General features: G+C 48.7%; 2 protein-coding genes across 3 annotated transcripts in view; one reads left to right on the top strand and one right to left on the bottom strand.

Moving 5' to 3' along the window:
• Nucleotides 1–5,416: 5,416 nt before the first annotated feature.
• On the bottom strand, nt 5,417–12,144 carry NAIF1 (nuclear apoptosis inducing factor 1). 2 transcript variants are annotated; one of them, XM_073314716.2, is made up of 3 exons: nt 11,286–12,144; nt 10,199–10,754; nt 5,417–7,899 (listed from the first exon to the last, which is right to left on the bottom strand). In XM_073314716.2, exons 2-3 carry the CDS (start codon nt 10,707–10,709, stop codon nt 7,427–7,429), a joined length of 984 nt encoding a protein of 327 aa, XP_073170817.1. In that variant the 5' UTR covers nt 10,710–10,754; nt 11,286–12,144; the 3' UTR covers nt 5,417–7,426. The 2 variants fall into 2 exon arrangements, 1 of the variants encoding a protein (XP_073170817.1); XR_013634762.1 differs by having other exon boundaries at nt 5,419–6,172; nt 7,190–7,899; nt 10,199–12,144.
• Nucleotides 11,850–13,251, top strand: part of SLC25A25 (solute carrier family 25 member 25) — a 35,167-nt gene continuing 33,765 nt past the window's right edge. Inside the window, exon 1 of the mRNA XM_073314709.2 lies at nt 11,850–12,161. Coding sequence (XP_073170810.1) covers nt 11,916–12,161 — 246 coding nt within the window. The 5' untranslated portion in view covers nt 11,850–11,915. The remainder of the gene's footprint in view (nt 12,162–13,251) is intronic.

Below are 13,251 nucleotides of genomic sequence, written 5' to 3'. Positions count from 1 at the left end.
CGTTCCCGGAAGTCAGGAGCAGCATGGCTAGACCACCCCATGCTCAGCTCCACAGACAGCACATTACTTTCAGGGTGCAGGTCAAAATCGCTCACTTTGGATCAAATTTATATGTAGGGTAAACCCATATAAATTAAGGGAGTGATCTCAGAGATTAAGATGAACCAGATCTTCAGGTCTGTCTATGCATTGTTCAGCTAAGGACCCAAGAAAGGGTAGGCCAGGGGTAAAGGTGACCTTTCCCTCCTCCCAGGCCTGAGGAAAGCCAGGGTTTGATTTGGTCCAACACACAAGATAGAGCAGCCTCCAGGCTGCCCAAAATTGAGTTTGTTTTTAACCACCCTATAGGGCATACTACGTTTTGGACACGATCCTCTTCCTGAGATACCCCTTATTCAGAGGGGAGGGGTTTGTATAGCTGGCTTTGGTATTTCTACACACCACTCCTTGATTTCATCACACTGAAGGAATCCCTAGCTGTTCAGGCTCTGGCCCATAGTTTTTACGTCCCTGATTGCCTGGCTCCATCCTTTTTAAAAACCTGAGCTCCTCTTTCTTCCTCAAAAACGATTATATATCAGAGGAATTAGATTGGTTTTGTACAGAACCCTGGTTACACCTAATCCAGTGAACAGTATCTAGCTCTGATCCCTTTTGGAAAATATGATTGCTCTGAAGAATATGCTACATCAGCTTGTTCTGGTCAGACAGGAAGTTTGGAGGTGACTTAATGGACGTGTTCATAATTATGGAGGTGTATAATAGAGTGCACTGGGTAGCAGGATATAAAAATGAGGAAATGGAGAGTGAATTCAAGCAGAACAAGTAGCTGTGAAGTTGCCAAGTAACGGCTACCAATGATTACAGGTACAGGTAGGAAATAATTTTAAGAGACAGAAATATATTTTGGGGGAGGGGGAGAAGAGGGAAAAGAATTGAGGGAGATAGTGAAAAAGCAAGGATAAAGTGAGGTGAGATAAATTTTAACGGGGGCTGGGCTGGGTGAAATGAGATTAGATAGATAGATATGGTCAGTAAAGCGTGCAAAGCCTTTGGGGATCCATTTAGTCCTATTACTTAGACTGGGAGTCTCCAATCAGTATATCACCAAGCCTTGTAAAATAGATAGTTTCCTCCTCTGGAAAACACTTTCAGCCAAACACTGAAGACTTGGAAACCAAATTATATACAGTCATTGTTACAATATAAGCATAGTAATGGACCTGTTCCAGTACAGCTTATAACTACAGTTATAATAGTTTTAATGAGTTTTCCATGTTATCGTACAAAGAATATAACTGTTACCACTAAATTAATTATGCTGTATAAATGTATTCTTCATACTGCTGCCAAATATTGATTATGCCTACAATGCACCTGCTTTAGGTAGCCATACCAGATACTGTGGGATAGGTACCTGCACTGCTTCTCCAATGCTTGCAGAGAGCTCCGTGTGGGACAGTAGTGACCCCACACTAGGATGGCTAGTGGGAATACACTGCATTGTTGCACCTTGCATCACCAGTGCAAGCTGCAACAGCATAGTGCAGAGGACGCCTCAGTGTCAAGTTACTGCAGAGAGATGCACCCCATTTATAGAGCTCAGGAGTTGGAGAGCTACTGGGAGTGGTGCAAAGGAAAATGTATGCCAAGCCTCATTAGGTAGGATTATCCTGTGTTACTGAGTTACTTTAAGCTTGTATCTTCTCAGCTTAACTTAATAGCAGACTGTGAGCTCCTCTTTGATCTGCTTGTATTTTTGATTAGCTCTGTATGTTAATAGTATTTATGATAATAAAGGGCCATGAATTGATTTCACGCTTACCTTACCAGCCAAGTTCATAAAAGCTACACACTGGGAATGCAGCTAAGCCTGAGTGGTATGCTCCTGGTTCGAAGGGACTTGGGACACTAGTTATGGGTAAAAGGGATCATAACAATCTGGAATCAGTGTATTCCTTTCTCTGAGCCCATGGACAATCCCAAATCTCCAGCTGCCTGACCTTTCTTATTTACTGGTCTCAATATCTTCCCTTAGTGTCTTTGGTATGTTAAGTAGCTCATAGGAATCGCCCTTTGTTTCTGGGATGCACATCAACAGAAAAGAATGGCCTTAGTTTTCTCCTTCTGACATATTCCAACTTGTATCTGCCGTGCCTGAAGCCTCTGTCTTGTTTATAAAATACAGTCTTATGTTTATAGCACACTGCAATTGTGTGGGGCATTCACACTAGCTGTGGAGTTTTGCATCCATCCTACAGTTCCTGGCACTGCTCCTGGGAGTCTCACAAGCAGGTGCATGACAACCATGGCACAAAACATCTATTTACACCTATTCACATTTTTATTTGTTCCAGGGGTGCTGCAAATGGTTCTGTCTTGCACAAGGAGCTGTGCATGTGCTGCAAGGGGTAGGAGCTATACCCATCACACTCACCTGCTGATGCTATCATAGCAGTCACCAGATCCCCTCTTCCTCTTCTTCTCTACCTTTCCTCCAGCCACTATCAGATCAACTCTGGGTCTGTCTGTCCACTGTCTGTTACGGAGAGCACTGCCACCTTTGGATGGTGCCTGAGAGGGCAAGGAGCTTGTGTTTTTAATTACTGTTATTCTTTTGATGATTTAATATGCGGTTGTATAGTTTTTCTCTCTTCTTTTGTTGATTGTGTACTTGTTTTGCTTCTCTAGTGGTTGTCTTCTCTTTTTTGTGTCCCTTTAGGATGCTGAGAAGGGGTGCCTCATGGCTGAGATGTGTGCTTTACAGCATCAGTTACAAGTACTCTGAAAAGAGCAAGAAATGTATATAAAAATATTCCAGGTGGAGATAGACAATGCTTAACTCCTAACTACTTAAGCCTTGGTCCTGTCTTTACCTTCTTTCTCATTTGCCGCCTTTCTTTAACTGACCTGCCTCAGACCTGGTCTGCAGTCCCCTGGTATCCCAGCTAATGTTAAGCCTTGCCATCTCGCTTATAATACATGGAGTTTAAGAAAATAACACTTTAGAAGCTAATCACCAGACATTGCTGTGAGGAAGAAGGCAACAGCCTTGTCTATTAAAAGGGAGCTCAGGGAAGAAAGAGATTTACCTGAGAGGGGAAAGCAACCCAGACCTTCCTGTCCTAACCCACATCCTGATCCTGATCCATATGGGCAGATCCTTATGCCCATATGGAGTCTCACTGTTGTTAATGAAGTTCTGCACAGGCACGGGGTCTGCCTGTGTGGATCACCTTTCAGGACTGGGACTCAAGTGGCCATGTGTCTCAGAGGTTATAGGCGAGGGAAACCTTTACTGAACTTGTTTTATTGGCAGCCATAAAGTGCAATTGATCATTTATTTACCAGTCTCCTGCCAGTTATTTTCAAGAGTGTCATGCAAAAATGGAAGGGCCTGAAATACTTAGACTTTCATACCTAGCTCAACACAACAGGCCAAATTCAGCCTTGATCTCACTTCTTGTGCAGTTACATCACAGATTAATTTGGCCAAAATAGGCTTGACAGTAAAGCTTTAAAAAATATACTGCAGGGAAAAAAATTAGACAAAGATTCAAATCATGATCATTTTGAACCTTTCTTATCACTTTGCCAGTTACTAGCTACCAAACCTATAAAGTAACTTACATGCACACCGGATATACAGGAGATACAGACATATCATGTGCTATGCTTATCAAAAACTTTGATTTCCATCCCTTTGCTTGTAAATGCATAACTGATCTGTCTTTATATCTTGTCTGTCCCTTTTATTCTGTAGTAAACTTGTTTACTAGAAATACTGTTCATTAGCAAGCACATCAAAAAAGGGAGTTCCAAATGTTCAAGTTCTTTGTCTGTTTTTGGTGGAAGGGTATGTTGTTTTGCATTCTCAGCCAACCTGTCTTTTGTTTGGACACAGGGCTTTTTTCCCCCCTCTGCTATGCTGCATTTCTTTTCAGCTTGTCAGTCAGCCTCAAAAAGGAGAGAGAGAATTGTGAGAGGAGCAAATAGAATCATAGGAGATAGAGATTGGGGAGACTTTTTAGATCAGTCTGGTATGTCTCCCTGCCAGTGCAACTGTAGGGCTTTCCAGCTGTAGGATTTAAAACATATATGTTAATAATTGATTGCTCATGGCTGAACTAAGATCTCAGTGGAATGCCTGGCCATGTTATCAGCTGCAGCAATTTCTCCATTCTGTTATATGGTGCCATCTGCAGGAGAGAATTGAAATGAATTCTGAATGTACATCACCAGCCAGCTGAACACCTTTAAAACTATATATTTGCTCCAGGGGTAGACTGGCACACGTAAAGCAACCTGGCCAATCTGGAATGGCCTCTGATGGACCAGAGACCACTTCAAGGTTTATCTCCCAAACCTCCAACACTTGAAATGTGTGCTATATACCACTGACAAACCAGAATTCCCAGTAGTGTTTACTCTATAGCATTGTTTCCTAGCTTTGGTGATTTACGCTACAGATCCTCAAATCACATTTGTAGGATACTCTTTCACATCTGCTGTGTCCTGTTGGAGAAGAACATCCTTGCTTGGTACATTCCTGAATGGCTGTCCTCAGTCCAGGCAGCTTGCTACTGAACTCTCCAGTTCCAACGAAGAGCAGCAGGCTTGGGGCATAGATCAGCATCCTGGATACTTTGCTTCTTCTTTTCTGTCCCTATTGGGCACTATTTTTGTGTTCAATCAGTATAACACCCTCTTCTCCCCTAAACCACAGTTGGGATACCTTCTTGTGATGTTTCCCTTTACTATCTAGTTTTCAGCCTGAGTGCACTATTTTTTTCTTTATTCCTCATAGGGCTCCACTAAACCAATCAATGATCAATGGTTGCGCTCTAGACAGGCAGCTTGTACTATATTTAAAATATTGCTGCAGTTTTTTCATGAGTGAGAATTTATGTACACAATTTACATTTGAATGCTATTGATTTGTGTTAGCACAATATTTCTCCCTGACATACAAATTGGTGTTTCCAAGTGCCAGGCATTCAACTACCTGTAGTAACTATTTGCAGTAAGATGCATTACAGAAACCACTTCTTGGGCTGCAGTCATTGAAAAAGTTAATGTAAGTCAATTCTAAAGCCTTATAAATGCCAGCACTTTGTCCTTTATTATTCTAGGATGTTACACTGCATCCAGCTCATGGCAGATGAATACAATGTGATTTTCATGAGTCATCGTTGTCTGTCATAAACAGAAAGAAAAGGAGTACTTGTGGCACCTTAGAGACTAACCAATTTATTTGAGCATGAGCTTTCGTGAGCTACAGCTCACTTCATCGGATGCAATGTAGCATCCGTGAGCTGTAGCTCACGAAAGCTCATGCTCAAATAAATTGGTTAGTCTCTAAGGTGCCACAAGTACTCCTTTTCTTTTTGCTTAACTTTGGTATTTCCCGACTTTTGAGTCCTTTTCTGCCTTGTGTCATATTTTTTTCCCTATGGAAAATACGGATATACTGAGAGCGATTTACCAAAAAAAATCATTTTTATTAAAAATTCATATTGGTATTCATATTCACAAGTGATGTAAAACCAAACAGATATGATGCAGTGTCTGTTTTAAAAATAAACTGCAACTGAGTCATTGATTTGATTCCACAGGGTTTGAGAGAAACAAGCCAAGAAAATTGTACTGATGTGGTTAGATGGTGAACAAGGTGGGAAAGCCAGTGATGGTGCTTTTCTGACTCAGGAGTGGAAGACTGAATGAATGGGTGAAGGATCTTCCATGGGCCAAAGCTTTCAAACAACACTGTTCATTATCCCTTCCTCCTCCTTCCAAGAGACAGTTGAACTACCAATAAAATAAAGGTTATTAAATATAGCAATATCCCATGTACTGGTCGGTTAAGGGCCCCATCAATATTTCCATCATAGAAAGATATATTCAGGGGTTTATAATTTAATTGTGCACATTCATTCCATCATGAATTTCAGCTCACTGCTTCTCAGCCCTACAGAGAGTTCAACAGCAAACTTAACTCAGCTTTATAAAGTTCAATTTTAACAGTAATATTTGGCAAGTATTAATCCGTAATTTTGACTCATTGGTTCTGCAAGTGGGGGGGGGGGGGCAGAAGGAAGACATTAACAATAAAATTATTATTTTTTTAAACAAATCAATAATCTTCTACACATGTTGAGGTGAAGCTTTTCATCTGAAATAAAAAAAATTCATTTATGAAGTTGGTGCATATCTATAACAACCACATTCACACTATCAAGTCAACTGCCTAACTGCTCTTACTTAGTTCCGGGCCCCAAAAGCCAGAACAGCTCAAAAAGGAGGAAGGGTAGTAGGTGTGAAGGATCATTTTTTTCCCAATATAATCTTAAGAAAAAGGTTTGGGGCAAAATCCCATAGTCCTTAGGCAGTCAAAATGCCTACTGAAGTCAACTGTATATTGACTAAAGACAACAGAATTTGTTTCTAATGCCTTAAAAATACAAAATAAATGACAAACTGTAAACAAAAACCAACCTCCCTCCCACACTGTTGAAATAGCAAATAGTTGACAAACTCACACAAGCAAAGACTTTTAGATTTATGGCTCTGCTGAAAACTCCATATTTTCCCCACCTTGTTGTGGTAACATACTGCACAGATTTCAAACTATACTGCAGTACCTAGTCCACTGGTTTCATCTGTATGTAAACCTACCCGAATGAAATTCATATTTATTCATTCTCTTAAGTACTAAGAGACATTTAATACACATGTAAAAACACCTCTGCTAGGTTTGGATGAAATTCACCACGGTGCAGAAGGCCAGCAGAGGCCTTTGAGAGCTAAAGTGGGACTTCCGTGGGATTTAGGTTGTCGACAGGCCTTGTGCAGGTCCTCTGTACAGGGCTGACTTTCACCCTTAGAGAGCAGCATCCACAAACCTCCAGCACAGAGATGTGGCTGCACCACCTCAGGTACCATATTATTACTCTACAAATGTCCAGCAAGAGACTGGACTGCATTAGCTCCTCTGTACTATCTGGGCACCTTCAAAGATGAGCCATGCCTGCAAGACACTCCGTGTGTTAGAAGCCAGTTAAAGGCTGTATGCCTTGGGAAGAGGTGTCGTTTTTTAAGATAGAAATAAAAATAATTGTCTTTTTAGAAATCTATATGGAAAAAATATTTTTCTTTAAAAACAAAACAAAACAAATCCAACAACACTAACTTCCAAGTTTAATCACATATCCTGGCTCCCATCCTGGATGTTGAGTCCACAGAAGCAGATAGTGCAGGATCATCACAGAAAAAGATGCTGTCCAGGAACAGCTTTTGACCCCAGAGGACGGGAACTCAACCAATCCACAATGACAAGAGAAGATCTTGTCCCTCCTACCTCTGACCCAGTGTGTCCAACAGCAGCAAATGTAGCTCTTTTGAGAGAAGAGTCCAGTCGGTCCCTATTTCATTGGATGATGCCATCTTGTTGCCCATTCTGGGCCACATGGCTGGGGTCAGCAGTTACCGAAGGATTGGGTGTATTACTTTGCAGGAATCGACGGAAGTCCTTGATCATGGGGCGTAAGATCTGGATGAGGGCACTCAGAGCAGCCTGGGTCCCTTCCATAGCCTGCGCCTGACGCTCTTGTGCGCATGCCTGCACCTCCTGAGAGCGACGGATCATCTGCAGCAGGTCATTTTGCTGTTCCAAGTGCTGGGCGATCTCCTTCACATGTAGGTTGGTCACTCGCTGCTCCTGCAGGAGCTTGGCTGAATTTAGGGCAATTCGGCTCTTCAGCTCCTGGGGTTTCATGGATGCCTCAGCTTGATGTGCCATCATCTCCAAGGGTGCTTCAGCAGTAACAGTTGTGGGAGCCTCTGTCGTGCAGTACTCCACCACTCCATCCTCCAGACTATGGTAAGTTGTCTCTGCAGGAACTAGGCACAAATGAAAAGAAAAGTCAGAGGCTGCAGCTCTTTGGGTGAATGTCTACAGCAGGGGTTCTCAACCTTTTTCTTTGTGAGGCCCCCGCAATATGCTATAAAAACTCCATGGCCCCACATGTGTCACAATAACAGGGTAGCAACAGGGCAACTGCCTGGGGCCCCAAGCCACAGGAGCCTCCACAAAACTACATTGCTCAGGCTTTGGCTTTCTGCCCAGGGCCCTGGTGAGTCTAATGCTGGCCCCACTTGGCAGCCCCCCGAAACCTGCTTGTGGCCTCCCAGGGGGCCTTGGACCCCTGGTTGAGAACCACTGGTCTATAGAACACCACTAACAAATGTAAGTGCCAGGGGTTTAGTGCAGGGGTGGGCAAACTACGGCTCGCAGGCCATGTCAGATTAAAACTGATTAAAACGTCTGTCCCTTTAGCTCCTGCTGGGGAGCAGGGTCTGGGGCTTGCCCTGATCCATGCTGCTCCCAGAAGCAAAGGCATGTCCCCACTCCACCTCCTACACGTAGGAGCAGCCAAACGGCTCCGTGTGCTGCCCCCGACCCAAGCGCCGCCCCCACAGCTCCCATTGGCTGGGAACCATGGCCAATGGGAGCTGCAGGGGCGGCGCCTGCGGACGGGGCAGCACGCAAAGCTGCCTGGCTGCGCTTCTGCGTAGGAGCTGAAGGAGGGACATACTGCTGCTTCCAGGAGCTGCTTGAGGTAAGCACCGCCCAGAGCCTGCACCCCTGACCTCCTTCCGCACCCCAACCCTCTGCTCCAGCCGTGATCCCCCCTCGCGCCCTCTGAGCCCCTCGGTCCCAGCCTGGAGCACCCTCCTGCACCCCAAACCCTTCATTCCCAGCCCCACCCCAGAGCCGGAGCCCTCACTCTCCCCCGCACCCTAAACCCCTGCCCCAGCCCAGAGCCTCCTCCCACGCCCTGAACTCCTCATTTCTGGCCCCACCCCAGAGCCTGCACCCCCAGCCAGAGCCCTCACCCCCTCCCACACCCCAACCTCAATTTCGTGAGCATTCATGGCCTGCCATACAATTTCCATACCCAGATGTGGCTCTCAGGCCAAAAAGTTTGCCCACCCCTGCTTTAGTGCCTGCCTAAGGAGAAAACAGAGAAGTATGTGCATGCAGAACACTAAAGAAGAAAGCTAGTCCTACAGAAGACTGATCTTTCCTGATCTGGATCTGTCCCCAGGCCTGGACAGTGCAGGGTCAAAAAGCGTAGGGAATACTCCAGTATATACCTAGATACACCACTTCTCAACCCCCAGTTCAAGAGGAGCTGTCCAAGCAACATTAATAAATAGACACAAAGGACAAGTAAGAGATGAAATGGCATTGGTCAGAATGCCTTCGACTGCTCAAGTATCCATTAGAACATCTCCACAGACCCAGAAATAGGTTTCTAAAGACAGAAGGAATAGAAATGTACTTCCATCTTCCGTAACTCACAAGGGGGTGGGGGATGGAGGAAGCGCTGGGAGTAGCCACAGAAGACAAATCTATTAATCTCAGCCGTTGCACGACAAAATAGGTTTCACTTATTCATCACAGTGTCAAAACAGCTAGGTGCTGCTGTTTCAACCTGCAGATCTCTGAACATCTAAACATCAAAAAAGCTCTGTATAAACTAGCTTAACAAATATATATAGCCAGAGGTCTCTGTAGTTTCCTATTTTGCTCCATCCTGACTGAACAGCATGAGGATCCATTCAATGGGAAGGAAAGCATAAGAAAGATATCTGTGCAGATAACCATGTTCTGTGAGCTTTTATTCTGGTCTAGAAAGCTCAGTTTTCAAGTTTTTCCTTTCTCTACTAAGCCCCCTTAATCCATCTTTGCTCCCTTTTATAATTTGTTACCCCACTCATAAGCCTGAATCAGCTTTAATCACATACAACTATGCATAGCTACTAACCATCCTATGATACAGCCTTATAGTTATCCTCCAGAGGGAGGCTGGGGCAGCCTGTTTGTTGCAAAGGTGCATTGGGATGCCAAGTCCCCAAAAGGCTGTTTGGTTTCCTTGCTCTTAAGACTGACCTTGCTGTCAAACAGGGGTGGCTTTCAGTACCTGCATATCCTGTGCCTCTATAGCACCAGGGCTTATAGGGGTGCCATTTTCACTATATTGTAAAAGATGCCACGGTTTCATTTTGCTGCCCTTTTGAGGAATGGGGGCTGCTCCGCATGGGTAGCAGGGCCCCTTCTCACTATTCATGGGATAATTGCAGGGACCCCTGTATGGCCTTCTGATCCAGCACCTTCATCAGGGGCAGCACTCACTCTGGGTCAGGGTGACAGTGGTGGTGGAGGCTGCGATGGGTATCTCAGCACCATCCCCGGCAGTGCAGTCCCCAGTAGGCAGACTGATGATGGTGGCTTCTCCCAGCAGGTTGCAGATGCGCTGTTGCATGGGGGTGAGTATGACAGGGGTGGCTGTGGCACCAGTAGGGTCCTCGCCGTCCTGTCCCTCGCTGGCTCCATCCTGCCCTATACCGCCTCCTTCCATAGCGGCCCGGACCTGCGCCACCTTGCGCCGCACCTCAGTCTTGAGGTCTGACCACTTCTTCTTGACCTCCGGCAGCTCGCGGCGGCAGGTGGCCACGGCGTTGACGCGGCGCAAGATGTCGTGCCAGGCGGCGGCCTTGGTGGCCAGCGGGACCCCCGCGTTGAAGTGGTTGATGAGCAGGTGCTTGCCCCGCTCCAGCTCCTCCACGATGATCTCCACCTCCCGCTCCGAGAAGTTCATCTTACGCTTCTTCGCTGGGGGGGGCAGGGGCGATGCCATTGCCATGGGGTCACGGGGCTGAGGGTGAGATGGGGCTGGGGGGAGCCACTCCTGCGGGGGAGATGGGAGCTCAGAAGGTCTGACAGGGGGTGGGGGGAGGGGGGCAAAGTGCCCTAGAGGGGGTTGGAAGGGCAGGAGGCCTGAGAGGAATGGGGGCTGGGGGCCTGACAGGGAGCTGGGGGCCCAAAAGGGCCCTAGAGGAGCCTGGAAGGGCAGGAGACCTTAGAGGACCGGGGGGGGGGGGGACCAGAGAGGGGTGGAGGAGGGCTACTAGGGGCCCTGAGAGGGACGTGGGGCCTAACGGAGGCAGAGGAGGGGTGGGACCCAGGGGCCCCGAAGACCTAACAGAGTCTGGTGATCTATAGGGCCAGGAAAAATAGGGGGGCCCCAAGGGGCCTCACGGGCCCTGGGGCGCTACCCCCTTCAATAGCGAAGGATACGCAAATTGCGTACCGCGGCCACCCAGCAGGCCCCGCTAAACGGCCTCCACCCTGCGGCAGTGGCGTAATGGCTTCCAGAATCAGCCCCTTTCCTGCCTCGGCCCATTGGGCCCCCTGCTTGCCTGTCAGACATGGGTCTCACCTCCCGCCGCCAGTGCCATAATCCTATTGGTCAAAGGTGCTGCTTGTCAGGAGTAGGCACCGCCTTCCCTCAGCACCATTCCAAGCTGCAGGCCGGCATGCTGCCTGTCAAAAGGTGTTCCCGCCTCCAGGGGCCGCCGCCATAGTGTATTGGGTGCCGTTCCTGCCAGTCATAGTTAAGTACCCTCTGTTCTACCAGACTATTGGATACATCCTCTGTCTGTCAAGATATAATACGGGCTCAGGCAGTCAGCGTCTCAGCCCATTGGGCCTGTTGTCACCTTACTCCACCTTCCGCCGCGGCTTTACCAATGGGAATCCTCCATCAATTTGAATACCGTCCCAAATCCCAGTTCCGGCGTGGGTGCCTCTGTATTCTGATTGGCTGAGGCGAAGGCGTGCGTGTGACGAAATGCAAACGCCCGTGATTTGATTGGCTCAGACGGTGGGGGTGCGTGGTGCGTCCGCAGTGCCGTCCTCGCGCCCCCTGCGACTATGCCTTTCCGAATGGCTACAAAAGGGTCACGTGGGCCATTAGCCTGGCGGCGCGAACCGGAAGCACGTTGTCACTTCCTTTCTGTGGGGGCGGGGGAGTCCCGCCATTTGCCGGCGTTTCGCGAGCCGCGGGAGGATGCCGGGTCCGCGGCGCTCTCTGGCGGTGAGCGGCGTGTTGTGCCCGTGCGGCTCCCCTCGGGCAGGAGCCGCGACCCCCGCCTCCGAGGCGGGCGGCCGGTCCCTGTGCGGGGGGCCCGAGCACCGGCGTCTTCACACCCTCTTCCAGAAGCTCGACGTGAACCGGGACGGCGCGCTCTGTGTGCACGACCTGGCGGTGGGGCTGGGGCAGCTGGGGCTGCACCGCACCGAGCGGGATCTGTGGGTGAGTGTGGGGGGCGGGCTGGGCTCGGGAGCTGCGGGGCCCCGGAGGGGAACGCACCAATGTTGGGCGGGGGGAGGGGCCGCCCCGGGGGAATGAAGGGCGGGGGGGAGGGGTGGCGGTGGGCGGGGGGGGGCGGAGGATGACGTCGTCGTACCCCATGGTGACGGAGTGGGGAAGTGTGGGGGAGGGAGCCTGCCCCATGGTGAGTGGCTAGGGAAGGGCAGGGGCATTGCCTCACGCTGAGGGGGGCGGTCTAGGGAGTGACGGGGAAGGAGGGAGTGATGATTGCCTCACGCTGAGGGGGGCGGTCTAGGGAGTGACGGGGAAGGAGGGAGTGATGATTGCCTCACGCTGAGGGGGGCGGTCTGTTGAGGGTATGCGCTCAGGTGAGTGACCGAGGAATAGGGATGATTGCATCATGCCGGCGGGTGGGGGAGGGGGGAGCGTGCCCCTGAGTGACTGGGGAAGGGGGGGATTGCATCATGTGGAGGCGGTGCATGCCTTGGGTTGAGTGATGGGCGGGGGGGATTGCATCATGGTAAAGGGGGAGGTTTGGGGGGACGTGCCCCCAAGTGCGTGACTGGGGAAGGGGGTGTGTGCATTGCATCACACTGCGGGGGGGGGAAAGCTCTGGGTGTGTAAGTGGAGGAAGTAGACGGCAAAGGGGTTGGCACCACACTGAAGGGGAGCTCTGGGTGGGTGGCCTGCACCGAGAGGGCAGTACCACACCTAAAGAACGCAAGGTCTTTGCGGAGAAGTTGCATTCTGAGGCAGAGCCTAGGCTAGTTTGGGGACTGCAGAGGGAGACAGTTGGGGTCTAATTGAAAACAGTCCATATGTGTATTTGGGGGGGACTATAGGGACTGATGGATGCAGGGCCTAGAGATGAGTAGGGTTTGGGGTTGTGTGGGAGGCCCTCTGGCACATAAGATGGTGTGGGGTGCATACAGACGGTGGTGGTAATGCTCTTTTCACGCTCAAACCCTTTTGTTTCTAAGGGGACCCTTTCTCCATGGAGAGTACATCCTGGTCTGACTCTTGAGATTTTACATCCTTAGACAAATGGGAAAGTGTCTGGCTGTAATCCTGA

The sequence above is a fragment of the Lepidochelys kempii genome, chromosome 16 (genome assembly GCF_965140285.1).
Source record: "Lepidochelys kempii isolate rLepKem1 chromosome 16, rLepKem1.hap1, whole genome shotgun sequence".
Classification (NCBI taxonomy): domain Eukaryota; kingdom Metazoa; phylum Chordata; order Testudines; family Cheloniidae; genus Lepidochelys; species Lepidochelys kempii.
The sequence above is the reverse complement of the archived record's forward strand: the minus strand, read 5'-3'. Positions and strand labels throughout refer to the sequence as shown.

Excerpts from the sequence above, each read along its gene's own strand:
- NAIF1 (XM_073314716.2), bottom strand. The coding sequence starts at position 10,709 with ATGGCAATGGCATCGCCCCTGCCCCCCCCAGCGAAGAAGCGTAAGATG. Across the intron at positions 7,900-10,198 it reads CACTGTCACCCTGACCCAGA|TTCCTGCAGAGACAACTTAC; the intron begins GTGAGTGCTGCC and ends ATTTGTGCCTAG.